At 50.8% G+C, this 22,797-nt stretch overlaps 2 protein-coding genes across 2 annotated transcripts in view; one reads left to right on the top strand and one right to left on the bottom strand.

Moving 5' to 3' along the window:
* LOC131286133 (flotillin-2) overlaps window positions 1-22,797 on the bottom strand; it is a 190,045-nt gene that overhangs the window by 10,960 nt on the left and 156,288 nt on the right. Inside the window, exon 2 of the mRNA XM_058315023.1 lies at window positions 309-496. Coding sequence (XP_058171006.1) covers window positions 309-496 — 188 coding nt within the window. The remainder of the gene's footprint in view (window positions 1-308; window positions 497-22,797) is intronic.
* Window positions 11,184-13,206, top strand: LOC131286132 (glucose dehydrogenase [FAD, quinone]). The gene is made up of 3 exons (XM_058315022.1): window positions 11,184-11,385; window positions 11,467-11,637; window positions 11,708-13,206. The coding sequence occupies exons 1-3, from the start codon at window positions 11,184-11,186 to the stop codon at window positions 13,204-13,206; spliced, it is 1,872 nt and encodes a 623-aa protein (XP_058171005.1).

Here is a 22,797-nt window from a genome sequence, read left to right as displayed (position 1 = left end):
ATACTTATTAGTTTGCAGTATGTAGTGAGAGAAAGAAAAAACAACACTATCAAAAAGACAATTACACTAAATAAAAAAAGAGCCGTTAGTTAGTTAAACTGACGGGCCAAACACGATGGTGGGTCATTTTTTTCTGCGGCACGCTACAAAATACAACACTATAAAAGTAAAGAAAATTTAACGTAGAAAGAACGAAACCAAAGGAGGAAAAAACGTAACGCCACACAATCGGAACTACTCGAACCTGCCGCCCCGAGAACAGGGCAGGGTCGGTTGTCCGGTTTCGGTGACGTTTTTGCTATAAATACCTTCATGATTTTGCACTGTGCCACGCCGGTGACGGTGAGCGGGACGCCCTGGGCCGTTTCGACCATTTCGCACATCGGATTGAGGGTCATCACTTCCAGCGAGAGGCGCTGAACATCGGTTACCAGCCACCAGGCCCATGCCCAGCCGCCAACGATGGTGCGTTTCTTCGTCGAGCCGCAACATCCACCTGGGGAGCGGAGAGAAAAGGTCGGTAAAAGAAGGGAAACATATGTTGGTAAGTTGGGACAATTCTTCTCGCGGGGTCCTTCGTACCGAAGGATGTTCGACGACGCTGGGTTTTTGTTATGAGATGGAAGAACCGCTTGTTAAATGTTGCTCCCGAAAAGGAAGTGTTATGAAGATTGCATAAATTTAGGCGCACCGTTCACATCGGGTTTTTCTTCGGAAACGGCTGCACAAATCGTGCAGTAGTGACGCTTTTCTTGATGCTGTCACCAAATTGTTTTGAGTTTGAGTGCACACTAGATGATTTCACTACGGGTGCTTTTAACAAATTGAAATTTATTACTTGAGTCACGCGTGTCAATCGGGCAGGTTGTTTGGAGGGAAGTTGCTGAGAGTATCACGACAGAACATCCAAGCGCAGACAGTGGAGTATTTTTTCCGCTAACTTGTTTCACCGATACCATTTGTTACACGATTCGAAGCATTTTTCTCAAACAAAACACTAAAATAAAATATGTTTGTTGAGGAAGTTTTGCAAAGATTCTCTGCAAACAAATTTTTTCGAATAAAATTGAAAAGAAAAGATTATTTTAATATATAATATTCTTTGCAGATATCCAGAAAAGTCGTAACAGTAGAACCAAGTCCGGGTGGAGGCAGACGGGCAGGTTTGTCCGATTATTCGGAAAGTATTTGCGTAGAGAAGGAAGTGTATGCGGTTGCAGCTGTTCAAAGCCCGTTCGTGTGCGTGAATGTAGATGTCCGTTCCGATCATGGCTTCCACCCAACATGTGACGCGGTCTTCGGCCCGACTGGCTGGAAAAACTGATCCGTTGTCCATTGTGAAACCGATTAAAAAGACTGCAGCCTCCTCTATTACCAAGAGAATTGACGAGATCGGCGAAAAGGTTGAACTCATGGCTTCCGAATTGGATCGAGAGCGTGAATCTCGTCGGGTGTTGGAGGCGCTGCTCAGCGAGAAAATTGAACTCCTGGTTACTGAATTGGACCGAGAGCGTCAATCTCGACAGGCACTTGAGGTGTTGCTCATGCAGCAGCAGCAGCAGCAGCAGCAGCAGCAGCAGCAGTATTCTGTCCAGCATGAACAACAGCAGGAGCAGCAGCAGCAGCAGCAGCAGCAGCAGCAGCAGCAGCAGCAGCAGCAGCAGCAGCAGCAACAGCAGCAGCAGCAGCAGCAGCATCAAGAGCAAACTGACGCGCCTTACACGATCGTAAAGAGAAGGCGCAGGGACAAGCGTAAGGGTAAGGGTAACTCATCGAAGGCTACACAAGAGACTGTCTTTCTAGCTGGCGAGAAGTTTCCACGAAAGAAACGCGCGAAACCGGAAGCGATCTGTGTGTCCCCAGCTCCCGGGGTGGGATATAAAGAGATATATTTCGCAGTACGGAACGATCAAAGGATCTCCAAGTTTATTAAGAAGGGAAACCGAACCGTGAAAGACGAGCTTGTGATGGTCCTTACGCGAGATGCGGATGGAATGGCCACTAAACAAATTTTAGAAGAGATCGTTCCAGTAGGGTGTAAAGTGTCCCTCTTGGTAGAGTCCGTGAGCATTGTCATCCGAGGGATCGACATGCTCACATCAAAGGAGGAAGTAGCTGAGGCCATGACTGAAAAGCTGAATATCCCAGTTACTGCTGAAGCGGTCCGACTACGAAGATATGCCCAAGGCGATCAGAAAGCGTTGGTGCGAGTGCCGAAGAGACTCGTCGACGCCATCGTCGGTAGTAGATTGAAGATCGGCTATTCAGTCTGCAGGATACAAGGAGCAGAACAGCAACGCCTAGAGGATGTTCAGTGCGTCAAATGCCTACTTCGTGGGCACTACGCTCGTGATTGCAAGGGCCCAGACCGCTCCAGAATATGTCGTCGGTGCGGAACGGAAGGCCACAAAGCTAAGGGCTGCAACAAAGCGGCGAAGTGCATAACCTGCGGTGGGCCACACCACACGGGAGCTGCACAATGTGGATCCCAGCCATCATTTTCGCAGTAATTCAGCTAAATCTGCGGCAGAGCCGGGTGGCTCAGGACCTGCTCACTCAGCTTGCTCGTGTGAAAGAGTCGGACGTAGCTCTATTGTCTGACTTCTACCGCTTGCCCCAGAACAACGGGAACTGGGTTGCAGACCCTGTGACTAGGACGGCGATAGTAGCACTTGGAAATCACCCGGTACAGAAAGTGCACTGCGTGGTAGAAGGTATGGTGGCGGCTGACGTGAACGGCATCACGTTTGTTAGCTGCTACGCTCCTCCCGCGTGGGATTTGGCAAGGTTCCGGACTCTCATGGAGGCGATTGTGTCAGCGGTACGCGGATGCCCACGAATTGTTCTTGCAGGCGACTTCAACGCGTCGGCCGTGGACTGGGGTCGTCGAAATACTTGCCGCCGAGGAGAAGAACTACTTGCGACGGCCGAACTGCTCGGTGTAAGATTGCTTAACCGGGGCAATAGACCAACCTTTGTCGGCAACGGAGTAGCTGCACCGTCGATACCGGATGTGACGTTCGCAAGCTCCAATATCGCGGCTCCCGAAGACTGGCAGGTGCTCAGTGATTACACGAACAGCGATCATCGTGCCATTATGTTTAAGGTCGGTTCTTCTCGAGCGACGAGATCCTCAAGAATGGACCGTCGCGCACCACAACAGAGTGGAAGATGGGACGCGACGACATTTGTCCCTGAAATCTTTATTCACTCCTTACGAGCTCACCGATTCGACGAGTTGGCGAACGACCCAGCAACGATGATACGGCTGATAACGCGAGCGTGCGACGAAACAATGCCACGAATCAGCGGATTTCGTGACCGCACAAACGCATACTGGTGGACAACGGAAATTGAAGGGTTACTGTCATCATGTAAGCGCGCCGAGGCGGTTCTGAAGCGCACTAGGAACGAAGCGTTACGCGAGACGAGAATCGAGTTGCTGCGCGCAGCCAGGAAGGCACTACGCTTGGCTATCAACATCAGCAAGCGCCGGTGCGCGGATGAACTAGCAGCTTCCGTCGAAGACAATCCTTGGGGGGATGGGTACCGCATTGTCATGTCATGGGTGCGGGGCGCGCGTGTACCTCAAGAGAAAAATCCCGAGATTCTCGGGAGAATAGTCGATGAACTTTTCCCAACGCATCCACCAATGGTTTGGCCGGAATCATCCGATAACCCCATCGCAGTCTGCCGACCAGTGACGGAAGAGGAGCTGGTTAATATTGCATCCGGTATGCATCCCAAAAAGGCTCCAGGCCCTGACGGTATCATGAATGTTGCTGCCACTGCGGCGATAAGAGCGTTCCCAGAAGTGTTCCGTCGCATTTTCCAGGACTGTCTCGATCGCGGCCACTTTCCGGACCAATGGAAACATCAGCGGCTTGTTCTGCTACCTAAACCTGGAAAACCACCCGGACGACCGTCATCTTTTCGACCACTGTGCATGCTGGACACCGTTGGCAAAGTGTTCGAGCGTGTTATCCTTAGTCGTCTCAACGATCATTTGGAAGACGACCCTAATGGTCCGCATCTCTCTGCCCGTCAATTTGGGTTCCGAAAGGGGAGATCGACGGTAGAGGCGATCCAGGAGGTGGTGGCCAGAGGCAGACATGCAATGTCTTTTGGACGAACCAATCGGCGAGATCCGCGATGCTGCATGGTAGTGACATTAGACGTTCGAAATGCATTCAACTCGGCTAGTTGGAGCGTGATCGGAGAGGCTCTTCACAACAAGCAGACACCCGACTTCTTGATGCGGATCCTCCGAAGTTACTTCGAAAACAGAGTGCTCCATTACGCCACTGATACGGGGACCAGATCGCGCGCAGTCACAGCTGGGGTGCCACAGGGCTCGATATTGGGTCCGACGCTGTGGAACGCAATGTACGACGGTGTGCTGGACGTGGAGCTGCCAGCGGGATCATCCATCGTGGGATTTGCCGACGACCTTGTGCTGACCGTCGCTGGTCGCACACCAGAGGAAGCAGCCAATGAAGCTAGTCGTGCTATCACCTCGGTGCAGCGGTGGATACAGGATCACTCGTTATCACTGGCGGTTGACAAGACCGAGATTGTGATGGTGAGTAGCCTGCGGCGTGGACATCCGCGCATTCCTGTTCGTGTCGGGGACGTCGTCATCAGTTCGCAGCGCAGTATTCGATACCTGGGAGTCAAGATCGAGGACCATCTCCTGTGGACACCGCATATTATACACGTCACGGAGAAAGCCACCAAAGTGAACAGGGTTCTTCAGTATCTACTGAAAAACCACGGAGGCCCATCTAGTACCCGAAGGCGAACATTGGCGAGCGTTGCTTCCTCCATAATGCGGTATGCGGCGCCAGCTTGGTACTCAGCGCTGAATATCCAAAGTAACCGCAGATTATTAAACCGTGTGGACCGCATGTCAACTAAGATGGTCGCTAGCTGTTTCCGGAGTGTGAGGTATGAGGTTGCCAGCGTTGCAGCAAGCATGCCACCTATATGCTTGTTGATCGACGAGGACCACCGGTGCTACGAAGCCAGAAGTCAAACAGGAAGAGCGGCAAAAGATATACGTAAGGAGCAACGAACTGTCACATACTCGAGGTGGCAACTTGAGTGGGATGACATCGCCATGCAGACGTCAGCTAGCCGGTTCGTAAAGTGGGCGCATCGTCTTCTACCCGAAATAGAGCCATGGGCAACCCGGAGTCATGGGCTGGTTAACTTTCACCTGTCCCAGGTACTCACGGGTCACGGATTCTTTCACGAATTTTTGTTCGTGAAGGGGTTTGCTCAATCCCCGGACTGCATCAGGTGTACAGGGGTCGTCGAATCGGCAGAGCACGTGCTATTCGAATGCCCAAGGTTTGACGAGGTTCGCAACCGTTTGCTGTGTGGGTTCGGGTTGATCCCCGTCTCAGCGGACAACCTGCAAGCGTATATGCTTCATAGTCGCGAGTCGTGGAATCGTGTCGCAACAGCAGCTTCGGAAATAACCAGGGTGCTACAGCACGAATGGCGAGTCGAGCAGCAACAACGAGCTACTGCAGCAGCAGCAGCGACAAGAGCAGACGCAGCGGAAGCGGCGTGGAGACGGGGACAGAGTCGGCCCAGGCGGATTGGGGGCATCCCGAGACATCGACCGGCTCTGGCTGCCCGGCTTCATGCAATGGCGCCTAATGCAAGAGTAGCCTGGAACAGAGAACATCGGAATCTACTCCAACGTATGAGGCGGCTGCGGAACAGGACGGTCCGACGAAGAAACCATGAAGTGCTCGAGCGTAGAAACGAGGCGATGCTACGCGTGCTCGAGGCGGTCAATGAGCAGGAGCTGGAGGATGCCAGACGCGACCTCGCTACTGCAAATGCTCAGCTAGTGCCACCACAACCGGCGCAGAGGAACCGCTCGCGACGACGCAACCATGTGAGGCGTCAACCTGAACAGGTCCTTCCTCCAACTCCGAGATAAGTCGGGAGGGAAAATGCTGGGAGCTTCCAGCGTGTGCTTCGGGAAGGTTTTTAGGGGGTAGTAAACGGGAGTAATTCAATTGGTGGGCAACCATGTCAATTGTATCCCGTTTGAGTCCATCGTCGAGAGCAGGATAACTTTGGTCTGTTGATCCAAAGGTTGTCTAGAAGCCTCTCGGCGACATTCGCTTTCCCCCTTCAGGGGATCGTCGCGTGCCACAACGTCCGTAAAAGGAGATTTTTGTCTTTCCGAAACCCTACCATCCTAGCTCTACCTTATTGGTGCACATGCGGGATGGGGACAAGGGGTCAGAGAGGTCGCCTTAGAGGTCGATCATATAAAAAAAAAAAAATATGTTTGCCAATAAACCTAAGATCGAATTATCTAGCGGGTTCCTCCCGCCCCATTTGCTTCGTTGTAATTGGCTGAGGTAAAAAAAGCTTTTAATGTTTGCATCGGGACGAGAGCCTACGGCATACCTCCTGCAAGAAAAACGGAAAGAAAATGGAATGTATAGAAGGACAAAAACAACCACTCGTTGAGCGGTGAGACGAACGCGACGTGCATCATCGAGAACACGTTTTCGCAGCTCCAAGCCCGTTTGCTTTTCCACACCGTACACATGTAAATGCAAATGGTATATGGGATGAAAGGTACACCAAGACATTTAAACAGACAGTGAGCAAACAAAACACACGCGTTAGTGAATCACCGGCTTCTGCGTGAATGATAGAGCGATTGGGAGTTTTCTCTGGCCCGGATAAGCGAAGGGCACGAGCGCCATACACTAAACGGAAAGTGAAGTTGGCAAGTGCGTCCGGTGCGTGGTAAAATGCACGTACGCAAACCTTGTGGTTCAGACCACCGTCAGTGCTGCGTCCTGTCCACTGGGCTGTCCGCTTAGGAAAATGGCCAACTAATACGGAGCAGGAAAATCACGGTGCTGAACCGGTTGAACCGGGCCAGCCCGCGGTCAACGTACCGCTCTGCAAACGGTGGTTACGGCGAAATCGTCCGACTGTAACATTGACATTGGACTTATAATTTTGTTCACCTCTGAACAGGTCTGCCTCAAAACCTGTGCGTGTTTTTGTTGCTTTTAAAGCAGATTTAATTCTTTAACCTCATAAATCTACAAGCTGAAAAGGGTGCTTTTTGGTATAATTTAGCCCTTTTTTCCAAAAGTTACGTCCTTATCTAAGCAGTGAAGTCTTTTGAATCATAATAGCCTTTTGAATTTTTATCATTTCACGATTCTTGTGAACTATCATACAATCCAATTTGAAAGTAAATAAGTTCGAAGGTTGTTAAATACGATCGAATTCAATAAGAAATTGAAATAGTCGTTTTTTAATGTAGACTGCAAATATGGATGCTGTAAGGACTTAACATTTTCCACTTCACTTTTGGTCTCGCAGTAGTTTTCCGACCCGGGGAGAACGTTTCAAAGGCACAGATTGAGAAACATCCAAAGCCACCAGGGATCGCACCTTGTGACTCATTCTGGTGGACGGCTACAATTTATTGTGAAAAAAACATGATGTTATAATGTGCGGTTTTTCAAGTCCAATGCCATTACCGAATACAGTTCAGCTTAGGGACAGAACCCGCGGACCACAACAAGCCGTGATCCATGAAAAGTCCCTATCGAAGCTACACCGCGGCGAAAGGCAGCGAACGAAAAAGCGAGACAGGTTCGTTGCAGAAGATAGCCAGCGGAGATGGTAACGGTATCACCGAAGAAGGGAATCCAACGTACATCCGATTCAACCCTCTCTGCCCCGCGTGGTGTCGGGAACTAGCGGGGGGGCGGTCAGACGGCCATACCACGACCAATAAAACCCGAACCGAGCGGATGGAGCAGCAACGCTGTATCGAAAGCGCAAACTCCCAACATTCCGCCGGATCGCCCGGATCGAACGCGACGACGTTCGTCAGTCGCTCTCCAGCTTTCTTCGACCGCTGAACCCCTTTGCCGAGTGCGTAAGCCTTCCGTTTTTGTGTTGTGTTTTGTCCGTTGATTTGCTGCAGCACTCGGTGTTCCTCTCGGTGCAACATAGTCGACATCCGTGCGTGCGTGCTTGAAATACTTGACTCCACCAGAATAGAAGAAGAGGACTCACGGGACACGAGCCAACGGCTTTGGGGCGCGAGGAAGTAACAACGTGAACGGAGGACAGATCGTCTTCGAGGTTGAACAAAAGCGGCTGGAAGGTGGAAGTCGCATAATATCTAGAACGGGAGAAACCTCGCACGGGGGACCTACTTTCGAAAGAACGCCCGGACCGGACTTGGAGGAGGAGTTGGTTGCGAGTGTGTTTGTGATTCGGTGGTGGACCATGCTGCATGCATTAACGTGTGTCCATATGCACGGTTTCGGGGCAGGGCAGATAACGGGCGGCCGGTTGCGGGACGACGGTTTCTGTGCTTATGACCCATTTTCTTGTTTTGGGATGCGGGCGGGAAATTGAGTCGCCAACACCGCTAGCTTTAGCTGCTCAGCTGAGTGTGAAGTGCGTTAAAGTGTGCTGAAATCCGGACAAAGGCACGGACCAATTGATGTGCGTTTTTAAAAACTCAACTTTTACTTAATAATAAATTGACTTTAAGTCCATGAACAAAACAATCAAAAAGTCGTTATTTAAGTTCCACAAACTGGCGAGCCGAATCAAGTGGAAAAGTAGTTAAAAATGAACCAGGGAAGAGCTCAAAACCAATAGAAAGCTGCAGCGGCCAATTTTCGACACAAGCCACAAGACAAGCCATCATCAAAACAACGGAACTGCATAATTCAACCCGACCGGACCGGTTTTTGGTGTGTGCTTTCCTCGCTTGCCGACGTTTCATGCGCTCAACTCTTTTCGACAACGCTTCCCTCTCGCCACACGTTTTGGGGCGTCCCTGTCCGATATCTCGCGATGCAAGCGATCCGTCAGTGCGCGCTCGGGAGGAAATGAAACTAGTTTCGTTTCGCCTTTTATGATCTCCCGGCGCGTTTGGTATTATGTTTAGAGGTTAAGGTCGTTGGCACCGGTTTGTTGTGGGGCTTGAAAGTCTCGAAGGTGTCAAACGTCAAGAGGATCTCTTCCGTGACCTAACCAACCCACACCCGAGCCCCGCAGAGGGAACTGCTAAGCCCTTCCATTCCGGTAGAAGATGAAAGTGACAGAAAGTGAGCGGTCATCGACGTGTCAACAGTTTTCCCTTTGGGGCCGAGATCAAGCTTCAGTGTGTGTACGTGTGAGAACTGGTGGTGCTGTAAGGGCTGTACCTACGCGCGTTTCATGTTGCACCAACAGAAAGTCACGGCAACTTCCGACCGGGCGAAAGTCCTACAAACTGGTTCGTGTTTTTATGTGCCATTTGGGTATTCTTGCCTTACGCAAGCGGCAATGTAACGTAATTTGGGAGACGCTTTCACAACGCCGCAAATGGTTATGACGGTTTTGATGGTTCCTTTTTTCCTCCCCCCACCAGCGCCCCAAATTAACTTCCGTTGGGTCGCGTCTCAAAAAGGAGATTAATTAACGACAATTTCGGCAGCCGATTGGACACACTTTTCACTAGTTTAAGCGACGGTAACGAGTGACAGAAGTGTTTTACAATTTCCCCTCACGTAGCGCGTCCCGGGGTGGGCTTTTTAATAGCAACGTATAAACTCGCCATGGCCATCACGGACAAACGGCGGGTACTTTCCAACCCACGGTCGCGGCGGCGGCGGCTGACAGCGACAAATTTTTCGGCAATCGTACGTGATCTGGTGCAGTTCGTCGAATTCGGTCGAAAACGGCGCTGCCCATTTAATTCTACCCACTCGGCCGAATCGTGGTGCAGCGTGGTGTACCGCGACCTAATCTCGCCCAACGTCAACTGGGTGACATAAGCGAACGAGCGGCGATTTCACGACATTTATCGGGCCCACTATCGCAATCGATCATCGTCGCCGCGAAAGTGCCCACGTTTATATCGCCGTCCAAACGTGCTACTCTACTCTACCTGCCATGTGGGCGCGCATTCACGTGGTTTCCTTTAGGGACGGGCTGCTGGCCGGAGGAAAACCCATCGCTTAGCGGAGTATCACGAAAGTCGATATGTCCTACGCATATTTAAGTGAGCTCCATTTGGCAATGGTGTGTATGTAATGATTAGTGCACTGTGAATCATTATTATTATGGATGGAACAATTTTATGGCAGCAGCTGCATCCGTTCGGTAATGCAACGAAATAGGTGTAAATGATGAAGAAATATAGAAAGCAAGCGTGTGTACCATGAACACAACTGTTAATGAAACAATGTGAAATTCAACAGTAAAAATTTATACTTGTAAATAAAAGCAGATCGGCTGAACAAGAGTTCTCTCACAATGGACCAAAACAATACTTCTTCTTGGCGTAACGACCTCTTGGTCATGCCTGCCCCCGTTAAGGGCTTACGAGACTTGTTTCCCTGTTGTAGTACGTGGATAGTTAGTCTTCTCGTACAGGGGAGAGTCCGGTCTCGGTTGGGATTCGAACCCACGCCGTCGAGGTGGTGAGCCCCGGCGTGGGCCGATTTTCTAACCGGCGCTACCGCTCGGCTATCGCGGACCCCCGCGACTAAAACAATAGTGGTAGCTTTTTAGGAGAACAGTGTAAGAGTGTGGAAGATTTCTACAGGCCCACAAATCCACGTAGATGGCAAAAGTCAATGAAAAAAGGCGAAGATAATTAGACGATATTTGCAACACTCACATTCAAATATGTCAACAGTTTTGGTGAGATGCAAATTTCACTTTCATTGGAAATTAAGCGCTAATCATTAAAGAAAACTGTTGTTTTGGTCAGTTGTGACGAAAACGTGAGAAACTATTCGATCAATTAACACATTTCTTTGTTTCGTTAAAATTTAGGTACGTCGAAGGTGGCTCCGTGAAAGGGATAACACAGCGAATATGTTTAAAAGAATGTGTGCAAGAAAGGCTAGCGGTTAGTGGTTAACTTCGCAAAGTGAAAAATTCTTTTTTGTTGTATGTAATTGATGCGAGAACACCAAGAGACTGACGTCTTGATGACTCGTAATTATCCTGGACACAAACCAACCTAGCTAGCGACAGAACCTAATTGTTGTGGTCTATTTGAAACAGTGCAAAAGTGACGACGAATTGAAGACACAGACAAAGAGGCAACAGTGAATCCTTGGCAACCGTGTGTGTCGTGTTAGTATAACCCCTCGGGAGTTCACTTCAGGATGAGTGAACTTGTCGGTGCGGCCATTGGGTCGGTGGCGACGGCCGCCTCGAGCGTTGGCTGGTTCGTGCCGATGCTGGTCGCGGCGATCGCGTACTTCCAGTACGAGGAGTTCATGGATCCGGAGGCGCGCGTCATCGACGTGCCGACCGAGGTGATGCTGGATAAGTACGACTTCATCATAATAGGTGCCGGGTCGGCCGGTAGGTTGAATGGACCGTTGATGGCAGCTGTCGTTGGTCGAAAGTGATCGTGACCGTTTCTTCTTCTTAATGTCGACGCAGGGGCCGTTCTGGCTAATCGTCTAACGGAGGTGGAAAATTGGAACGTGTTGCTGCTGGAGGCGGGAGGTGACGAGACGGAGATATCGGAGGTACCGTTGATGGCCGGTTACCTGCAACTGAGCAAACTCGACTGGAAGTACAAATCGGAACCTTCGGGAACGTTCTGTTTAGGTTTGTGACTGTCATAGAGGAGCTCCGCAGAATGAATGCTACTAACTCGTGTCGCTTTTCTCCATGGCAGGCATGAACGGAGGTCGATGCAATTGGCCCCGGGGGAAAGTACTCGGTGGGTCGAGCGTACTCAACTACATGCTGTACCTGCGCGGCAACAAGAAGGACTACGACAACTGGGAGTCGATGGGCAACGCCGGTTGGGGCTACAAGGATGCGCTGTACTACTTCAAGAAATCGGAGGACAACACCAACCCGTACCTGGCGAACACTCCGTACCACGCAACGGGTGGCTATCTGACGATTGGAGAAGCACCATACCATACGCCACTAGCGGCGGCCTTCGTGGAGGCGGGTGTCGAGATGGGGTACGAAAATCGGGACCTGAATGGCGCTAAGCAGACCGGATTCATGATCGCACAGGGTACGATCCGTCGTGGGGGACGTTGCAGCACGGGCAAGGCGTTCCTCAGGCCGGCCCGCCTGCGCACCAACCTACACGTGGCCATGTTTGCGCACGTAACGCGCGTCATGATCGATCCGATCAGCAAGATCGCCTTCGGCGTCGAGTTTCTGCGGGACCGTAAGATCCACCATGTGCGAGCCTCGAAGGAGGTAATCGTGTCCGGAGGCTCGGTAAACTCACCGCAGATATTGATGCTTTCGGGCATCGGTCCGAAAAGCGAACTGGCAAAGCACCGGATACCGCTGATCAAGGATCTTCCGGTTGGCGAGAACCTGCAGGATCACATCGGGCTCGGCGGGTTGACGTTTATGGTGAACCAACCGGTGTCGATCGTGGAGAACCGGTACCACTCGATGTCGACCGTGCTGCAGTACGCCGTGCTCGGCCAGGGTCCGCTGACCATTCTCGGTGGCGTCGAGGGGCTGGCGTTCGTCAACACCAAGTACGTGAACGCCTCGGACGACTATCCGGACATCGAGTTTCACTTCGTGTCCGGCTCGACGAACTCGGACGGCGGCAACCAGCTGCGCAAGGCGCACGGGCTAACCGAGGCGTTCTATAACGCCGTCTTCAAGCCAATCAACAACATGGACGCGTGGAGTATCATCCCGATGCTGCTGCGACCGCGCAGTGTCGGCACGATCAAGCTGCGCAGTGCCAACCCGCTCGACTACCCGTACATTTATCCGAACTATCTGCACGACGAGCACGATATGCGGACGCTCGTCGAGGGTGTCAAGATCGCGTACGCACTGTCGCGCACCCAGACAATGCAGAAGTACGCCTCCACGCTGAGCGCCTACAAGTTCCCGGGCTGCGGACACATCCAGATGTTTACCGATCTGTACTGGGAGTGCATGATACGGCACTATACCTGCACGATCTACCACCCGGTCGGTACGTGCAAGATGGGTCCGTACTGGGACAAGCAGGCCGTCGTCGACCCGCAGCTGCGGGTGTACGGGATCCGGGGGTTGCGCGTGATCGACGCCAGCATTATGCCAAAATTAGTCAGTGCCAACACGAACGCACCGGTGATCATGATCGCCGAGAAGGGCGCCGATATGATCAAGGATTTCTGGATAAAGCGCGGCGTGGCATAGGGCGTCGTGCGTGTCCACGATATTACACCTCTGCTTGATCTGTCTCTCAAGCAAATCTGTGTAAAAAAAAGTCTCTTATCTTAGCGTTAGTGGTATGTGTGGATGCGGGAAGTCAAATGTGAAAACTGTGCGAACGAGAGAAGCATGTGTGAGACCCTTGGAATAAGTGATTTAATTTATTGACAGAACCAGTTATGTAGATCAGTGGAACTAGAGCAGGGGTCGGCATACATTTCCTAAAAGGGCCGGATGATTAAAAAGAAATCGAAAGCGCGAGCCGGAAACCTTAAACGGTTATTTAATGTTTTCAAAGCAGTACTAAACCCTTTTCAATGAAGTATCAACTTTCTAAATAGTAAAGTTACATAAGATAAAACATTTCAAATTTTATCGTTAAAGTTTTTGAAACATCCTACTTATTTTCGTTGAAGCTTGTTCCTTTTCAATATATGAATTTTGGTTTGTGGAACTGTAGCTTTATTTTTTCAATTGTACTTCAAACCAATCCTCTACTCAATTTTTTAAAAGTATCTTAGTTTTACTTGCGTACTCTCAGTGATTAAAATAACTCCGCTTCGAGAAGTTTATAATATTGCGAGCCTTATGCTATTTCGAAATGGCTTTGAAGATTGTATTCCTTGAATGCAGGTATTTTGGACACAAAGTAAACGAGTAATTGCCACCAGAGTTTGGAGGAGACTCATGAGGCTAGGAAATTTTAGAACGATCAAAGTCTAACAAAAAGTATACGAGAAAGTCACTTGGTATTGAAAACCACGTTCAACTATTTAATTCTTCATTTTTGGGAGGAAAAAAAACCTAACATCGTGAAAAAATTCGATTCAAATTAAGAAGGATTATTTGTATGAAGCATAACAAAATAAAATCAGTGTGCGGGCCGGACTTTGCCGACCCTTGATCTGGAGTATAATAATAAAAAGATTAAACACTCATGATACTATAAATGGCCTTAATTAAATCACCGTAAAGCTAATCTTCAAGTATCGTAAGGCATTTTCTGTACACGGTTTCCCTTCATCGCTGCCGCAGAATAATCGTAAAAGATCGTGCTACACTGGCGCAGTTCATCGGCATGGGCGGTAAGGTCGGCCGCGTAGGCCGCCTTCACGATATCGGCCGCTTTCTCCGCCGTGGCGATGGTCGGCACGTTGGTGTTGCCGGTAGGGATGACGGGAAAAATGCTGGCATCCACAACGCGTAATCCTCCGACGTGGTGAACCCGCAGGAATCGATCTACCACCGCCTGCGGATCGGTGACCGGGCCCATCTTGGCCGTACCGCACGGATGGTAGATAGTTTGCGTGTAGTGGCGCACGAGGCAGCTGAAGAACTCGTCCTCGTTTGGCACCGAATCTCGCCGGCATGGCGAACGCGAGTAGTCGAGCAGTGTGGCGTTGATTCGACGCATGGCGGCCGTCTGGGCGAGGTTTTGGGCAAATTTCAATCCCTCAATCTAGGCACGTCGACGGTGCGAAAAAAGATGCATACACACAATAAAAGAAACCAAGTGCAGCTCACACGAGGATGTTCCACTGTCGAGCGTTTTCTTACCAATATCTGCATATCCCGTGGATCGGCAAAGTAGTTGGGATATATCCGAATGTGATCCCGGGGGCGTTTGCTCGCCAACTCCAACCATCCGGTGCTGTATGGACGCGAGAGCATTGGAATAACCATGTAGGAGTTCTGGTAGACCTGCTGCTCGTACACCTCGCCGTAATACTGATCGGAGATGCTCGAACCACGCTTGCCAAACCTTCCTCCGTCCGTGAGGTCCGATATGCTGGCGAGAAACACCTCAACATCAGGCCAATCGGTCGACGGATCTTGATACTTGGTGTTGAGAAAACCTATCACTTCGCACAGCGGCATACCGTACAGGGGACCATTCTGTTCGAGCAGAAACCGCCGAAGCGTGTCTACACCGACCGATTGGGCGAAATCGTATGCCACTGGGCTTGCACCGGACGGTGGTTGGACGGTGTAGCCACCTGCGCCGGTTGCCACGTGGTCTTGTAGGTTTCGCCCCACTCCGGGCAGCTCCTGTAAGACCGGTATGTTGTGGCGCTCGAGCTGCTTACGGGGTCCCACACCTGACAGCATCAACAGCTGTGGACTGTTCAGTGCACCAGCGGAGAGGATAACTTCCTTCGAGACCATCACGTAGAAGCGGCGGTTGTCCTTCTCAAATTGCACACCGTAGGCGCGTTTGTCGACGGGATCGATCAGAATCTTTTCGACCATGCTGTTGATGGAGATATGCAGGTTTTTGCGAGCTGCGGCCGGTCTCAGGTAGCCCTTGGCCGTACTACAGCGAAGCCCGTCCCGGATGGACCCGTGCGGCACGGCGAAACCACTCTGCACCGGTCCATTCATTTCACCGTAGCGATTCGTAAGGCCCATCTCTTTCAAGCCCTCCAGCAGGTATCCCTGCAGTGCCGTATGGTACCGGTATCGTTCCACCGTGATGGGACCACCGGTGCTGTGGTATGACAGGTTGCTAAAACTGGGATCGCGCATATCCTCCAGCTTTAGGAAGTAGGGCAGCATATCGTCGTAACCCCAGCCCGGATTGCCCAACTCACGCCAACCATCGTAGTCCCGCCGATTCCCGCGCACATACAACATGGCATTGATGGTCGAGCTGCCCCCTAGTGCCTTACCGCGGGGCCACCGGCACCGGTGCTCTTCCATCGCGAGACAAAACTCTTGCGACGGTTCCGTGCGAAACTTCCAATCGACGCGCGACGTCTGCAGGGTCGGATAGAGGAATGGCACCTCCGTCAGAAACGTTTCGTCCGTACCGGCCTCCAGCAGCAGCACATCCCAGTGGCATATCTCCGACAGCCGAGCGGCCATGACAGCACCGGCCGAACCGGCACCGATCACCACGAAGTCGTAGATGTCCTGTACGAACGCGCCCGGGATGGGTTGAACGCGATTGTGAAAGTCGACGATGTCGGGCCGCTGGAGCCAGATACTGGCGTCAATCAGCAGCAAAAACACCGTGCCGAGTCGCGAGCTGTAGAGCAAACGCGTCCGGACCTCGTACGTAGCGACGCCGTTCATCTTTCCCAAATAGAGGTAGAACGAATACACTCCGAATAACAAAACCAACGAATTCCCGACGCTCCGAAAAACCGAATTATGCACCAGCCAAGGGCACCATCGCAACTGGACGACGGAGCGTCCTTACATTTGCATGATTGGTAGACAAGTTTGTTTTGATCTTTTTTGTGAACTCATTCTATGTGCAGGGCGCAGAGCCAACACCCTTCTAGAACATTTGATATCTATGTTATTTACAACGTACAATAAAGCCTTCTGAAGTAAGGGAAGATAAGCAGACCTTCGAGGAAACTACATTGGAAAAATTCAGATAGGCAAATTGTTAATTTAAAAGCCGTGAATCTGATGCAAGATTTGTAGTTGAAGTTTCGGTGCTCGGCGTAAAGCCCTACCGATCGCATGCAGTTCGACCTCGATTCACAGCAAACGGTAGCTAGCAATTATGCCGAACGCAGCAGTTTTGCGTGGAACGGTTGAAAACTGCCGATCGGTAGCGTCACTCGTGACAACTCCGATCAACAGTGCGCGGTGTAGTGTCGATCGAACCGTTCGGCGGAAAGTGGTTGAATCGAAAACGAAAAGTGATTGTCGTCCACCCGGCTCAAGCACCAAGTAAGAGAGTGCAAAACGATGGGTTTCGGGCCGGTTGAAAGCCACAACACCAGGATGCGCATCATGCTGACGCGTCCAACCAACGTGCTGATCATGCTGCTGCTGGACGCGTGCATCTGGCTGCAGCGCACGGACGTGGTCGACTTCCGGAATCGCGTGCAAGACATACCGTCGCAGTTCATCTACGACGTGTACGACTTCGTGGTGATCGGTGGCGGGAGCGCGGGTGCCGCGGTGGCCGCCCGGTTGTCGGAGGTGTGCGACTGGAACGTGCTGCTGCTGGAGGCGGGCACGGACGAGACGTTTCTGAGCGACCTGCCGTACCTGTACCCGGTGCTGCAGAAGGGCCGGCTGGATTGGATGTTCGAGACGGAGCCGAACGAGCGGTTTTGCCAGGGAATGCATGGGAATCGGTGCAGTTGGCCACGGGGTAAGGTGCTCGGTGGTTCGTCGGTGCTGAACGCGATGATGTACGTGCGCGGCAACCCGGAGGATTACGATGGCTGGGAGCGGCTCGGCAATGCCGGTTGGAGCTGGAAGGACGTGCTGCCGTACTTTGTGAAGATGGAAAACGTGCGCGATCCGAAGATCGCCAACAAACCGTGGCACGGTCGGACCGGTCCAATGACGGTGGAGCTGTTCCGGAACCACTCGTCGCTGCAGGCGTACTTTTTGCGCGCGGTAAAGGAGCTGGGCGTGCAGTTGGCGGACGATATCAACGGGCCCGACCAGCTCGTGTTTGCGCCCTTGCACGGCTCCGTCCGGGATGGGTTGCGGTGCAGTACGGCCAAGGGATACCTGCGCCCGGTTGCGAACCGGAAGAATCTGCACATCTCTATGAACTCCGTCGTGGAGAAGGTGCTGATTGATCCGCGCGATAAGCGCGCCTATGCCGTGCTCTTCCGGAAGGGTGACCGTCGCCAGTACGTGCTGGTGACGAAGGAGGTGATACTTTCGGCGGGGGCACTCAACAGCCCGCACCTGCTGATGCTCTCCGGCGTGGGTCCACGCGACCAGCTGGAGGCGCACGGTATTCGGGTGATCCACGAGCTTCCCGGCGTAGGCCAAAACCTGCAGGACCATGTGGCGGCCGGTGGTGGTGTGTTTCTGATCCACAACCCAGCCGGTCCAACACCTCTCTCGATTCGGCTGATCGAGGTGGCGGACGTGTCGACGGCACGCGACTTCCTGTTCCACAACCAGGGCCGGCTGGTGGCGATGCCTTCGTGCGAGGTGATGGGCTTCATCAATACCAAGTATAACCCACCGGGGAGCAAGCGGGGCGATGTGCAGATATTCATGTCCGCCCAGTCCGACATCTCCGACGGTGGGACGGAAGGGATGGCCGGTGCCGGCCTTACCTACGACTACTACGCACGCAATTTCGAGTCCTGGGTGTACCACGACTCATTTCTAGTCATGCCGCTGCTGATGCGACCGGAAAGCCGTGGATGGCTTCAACTAGCCAGTGCCGACCCGATGGAGAAGATTAAGATATATCCCAACTACTTCGCGGTCGATCGTGATCTGGATATATTGGTAAAACGCGACTACACGGAAGTTTGAATCAAAGCACTTACTTCGAACTATGCTCTTGTTATTTTTCTCCATTTCTTCATCCATTCTAGGTTGAAGGGCTCAAGTTCGGAGTTAAGGTAGCACAAACGTCAGTGATGCGAACGCTGAACGCAACTTTTATCTACGACACGTTGCATGGTGACACGTGCCAGGGACGTACTGGAGATGACTTCTTCCGATGTCTCATCCAGCACTACTCGCAGACCATCTACCACCCGGTCGGGACGGCCAAAATGGGTCCAGCTACGGACCGTATGGCGGTTGTGGACGAGCAGTTACGAGTGCACGGCATCGGTGGCCTCCGCGTGGTGGACGCCAGTATAATGCCAACGATCACGACGGGCAACACGAACGCACCGGTGATCATGATAGCAGAGCGGGCATCAGATCTGATCAAGTTCGCTCACCTACCGGCACTGCTAAGGGAGGAGCACTATCGGCAATGCGATAGCTATAACTTCCAATACCATCCGCACGGTAGAGACACGATGCCGGGTTCGGAAGCACAAGCATCGCCGAAGGTTGCAAATCGTAGAGGGTAATCACAAAATATCCGTTCGTACCATTGTAAACCCCTTCAGGTAATCAACCAAACCCGGTGTCTGTGCTTAAGAAGCAACCAACAGATCATCCTTCTTATTTTATTAGTTGATAGAAATTGTTTAATTTTAGATTACCGATGCAGAAACAAACCTTTAACAATGAATACGGGGACAGAGAAGAAGTATTAAAACGATAACTAAATGGATGAATTTCATTCATCCTGCTATAGCGAATTTCAATTTATTTTTCTCACATTAATCCGAAGACATTCTCAGTTATACATTGAGGGTTAAGTAGGTTATATAAATTGCGTGCACAAAAACACATTTCGCAAACCCATTCTTGGAAACGTTCACAGATCGTACAGTTATTTGTTTGACGTTGCACAGAGTGGCGTCGACAAGGCGCAAGTAAAAATCTCTACTGGCATTCCTTATAAGCCGAGTGCGAATACATTACATCTTCCGTGGTGCCTTTGTGTTTGGAGATTATTTAAAGTGGTCTTAAAAAGATTCTGGTTTTTGGAACAAGAACGGGACATTTAACGGCACAGTGAGGCAAGATACCCCAGGGGGTTAATCTATTTTAAGCTGAATTAAGCCAAAATACATTGAGTTATATAATGTGTTTATTAACGTATCCATCTAATACATTCTATGTGAATTTTACGGCACAACAAAGGTATAAAGGTTTTGCTAAGGCGGTTTGCCCTGTTTTAGCATTAATTTTTTTTTTTTATGTGGCACGACATCCCCTAGTGGGACAAGGCCTCTCTCCGAAGAGAGTTTGTGTGACCGAAAGACGGTATATTATAGATCGGTGGTCAGCCGTTCGTAATACCGGAGGGTGCCAGACTCGAGATTCGATCCCACACCTGTGGTGTGGTGTTTCCTCGCGCTACCGCTGCGCCATGGGCACCCCCTTTTTAGCATTAATAGATCGGTAAAAATATTCAATAACTGTTCGAAAACCAGCAACGAACTTATACCCAAACTGTCTTTCCAAATTCTCGAAACTGTCTTTAAAATACATCTAATACAAAATTCAAACCAATGTGTGTTATGCGGGTTCAATATCGAACGCCCCACAATTGTCAACGGAGTAAAAACCAAAAGGACCTTCGTAAACCTTATTTAATAAAAATATTTTTTTTTTCATTTTCATTTCAATAATCATTTTAATGTTTAAAAATCCAACTATGAATGAATTTTGAATTTTTAAATGAATGAAATGGAAGAAAATGATATTTTTCGCTTAAGGGGGGCATGTTGCCCCACATTACCTTATATCTACAGAACCGAACCCTTTGTCAATACAGCATTATACCGTTAGTTATCTTGATTTTTTTCGGGGTTGCAAAAACCAAACTCGCAGCCATCGAGCAAATGTGTAATCCAATGTAATCTTGTGCAGTCGAACTTCTCTCTTCACCATAATTCGTTGGTTGATTTATTGTGTTAGGTAGCTACAAATATGGATAAAACCGGTTTTTTTGGTACATACATAAAAGCTTGACCTATCATCCACAGGATATATGTATGTGTACCTGCTTCACAGTGCACTTTGCCTGTTCGTGATATAAAACCAAGCCATGCACTCGAGACGAACTGCAGTTTACCAGTGGCAATGTAGAACGTGGAAGATACCATCAGCAAACCTTTTTCTTTCTAAGTCATTCGATATCAGAAATACTCACAGCGATTACGAATAAGGGGTTTCACGGGATGGATAGCGTTCTTAACGGGCAATGTGCCTCACCAAGTATAGGACCGGCCAACCAGCTGTTTGGGTTGCTGTTGCAGACGATTCTGACGGCGCAGTGCACGATTTCCACGCCGGACATGTGGCCCAAGGACTACGGTCCGACGGCCCTAGTCCATGGGTTGGACGATTACGATTTTGTGATCATTGGAGCTGGATCAGGCGGCTCTGTAATGGCCAATCGGTTGACGGAGAATCCAGTGTGGAAGGTGCTGCTGCTCGAGGCCGGCGGAGATCCTCCGATCGAGTCGGAGGTAGGTTATTAGAGGTGGCTGTAACAGATGCATGTCATCGTCCAGGAAGTTTATTGATATATTTCTGTTTTCGTCTTTCCCTTCGTTAGCTACCATTTTTGTTTTTGAGCTTGCAACATACGCCCTACGATTGGCAATTCTACGCAAGGTCTCGGAAGGCGCGAGCCTGCCGTGCGTCACCAAAAGGATGCTATTGGCCACGGGGCAAAATGCTAGGCGGCTCAGGGGCGATGAACGGAATGGTGTACATGCGGGGCAACGCACGGGACTACGATGATTGGGAAGCACGTGGCAATCCGGGTTGGGGTTGGAAAACGGCTCTTCGGTACTTCCGCAAGTCCGAGGACAATCGCGATCCGAAAGTGGTGCGGAACGGAAAATATCATGGCACCGGTGGATATCTGACGGTGGTTTCCGCTGCAGGAGATTCGGCCGGAATGCAGCGGATGTTCGAAGCGGTGCAAGAAGTCGGTTACCCGGTGCTGGCGGACTTTAATGCCGGAGGACGGATTGGCTTCGGGCGCATGCAGCGCACCATAGTGAACGGGACACGGTGCAGTCCGGCGAAGGCTTTCCTCGTGCCGGCCAAACAGCGGCCCAATCTGCAAGTGATCAAGAACGCGCTGGTAACAAAAATCTTGTTCGATCAATCGAAACGTGCATCAGCGATTCAGTTCACTATGGGCAATGGCGAAATACGCTCCGTAAAAGTGAAACGGGAAGCAATTTTGTCGGCAGGAGTCATCAACACACCGAAGTTGCTAATGCTGTCAGGAATTGGGCGGGAGAAGCATCTTCGTGTGCACAACATTCCGTTGATCTCCGATCTTCCCGTTGGACGCAAGCTGCAGGATCACGTCACCGTGCCAGTGATTTTTAAATTCAACAGAGACGTGGCCGCAAATTCAAGCCTTCCAACGGATATTTTCGAGTATCTTTTGCACCGTGCTGGTCCACTGTCCGAGCCAGGACTGACCGGACTTGTTGGCTTTGTGAACACACTAGACCCTCACGATCCGTATCCGAACGTGCAGTATCACCACTTGTATTCGCCGAAACGGTCTGGTAATGTGAACACTTTTCTCATTGCAGCAGAAATCAACGAAACCGTTGGACGCGTGCCAGCGATGGCGAATGCTGAGACAGACCTTCTTATGGTGCTAGCTGTTCTTATCAAGCCTAAATCGTGGGGAAGCGTAAAGCTACAGTCATCTAATCCACAGGATGAACCGAAAATCGAGGCGGGCTATCTATACCACCAGGACGACGTACGGGCGCTCATCGGGGCGATACGCGTTCAACAAAAAATTATGTCGACTCGTGCAGCGGCACCATTCAAGCCCGAGTTGCTGAAGTTGGATCTTCCGGCGTGCAAACGATTCCCGTTTGATTCCAACGCGTACTGGGAGTGCTACACTCGAGAGGTGTCCTTTACACTGTACCATACTGTTGGGACTGCCAAGATGGGTCCGGACGGTGACCCCAACGCAGTGGTCGATTCCCGTTTACGAGTTCGTGGCGTTCGAGGACTGCGTGTAGTGGACGCCAGCGTGATGCCGGAGATTGTGAGAGGCAATACGAACGCTCCAACTATCATGATCGCCGAGAAAGCATCCGACATGGTGAAGGAGGACAACCGAGGCAACCTCTAGAATTGTTGCCGATATAAGAATGAATGTTTAGCGGATTATATTCGAATCTATGATAAGGTCTGCTTTATCTTTCGATTCCGTGACATCAAGATCGTTTTTAG

Source organism: Anopheles ziemanni, chromosome 3 (genome assembly GCF_943734765.1).
Source record: "Anopheles ziemanni chromosome 3, idAnoZiCoDA_A2_x.2, whole genome shotgun sequence".
Taxonomy (NCBI): Eukaryota; Metazoa; Arthropoda; class Insecta; order Diptera; family Culicidae; genus Anopheles; species Anopheles ziemanni.
Note: the sequence above shows the minus strand (reverse complement) of the source record. Positions and strands in the feature narration are given on the sequence as shown.

Excerpts from the sequence above, each read along its gene's own strand:
- LOC131286132 (XM_058315022.1), top strand. The coding sequence starts at position 11,184 with ATGAGTGAACTTGTCGGTGCGGCCATTGGGTCGGTGGCGACGGCCGCC. Across the intron at positions 11,386-11,466 it reads AATAGGTGCCGGGTCGGCCG|GGGCCGTTCTGGCTAATCGT; the intron begins GTAGGTTGAATG and ends ATGTCGACGCAG. Across the intron at positions 11,638-11,707 it reads TTCGGGAACGTTCTGTTTAG|GCATGAACGGAGGTCGATGC; the intron begins GTTTGTGACTGT and ends TCTCCATGGCAG.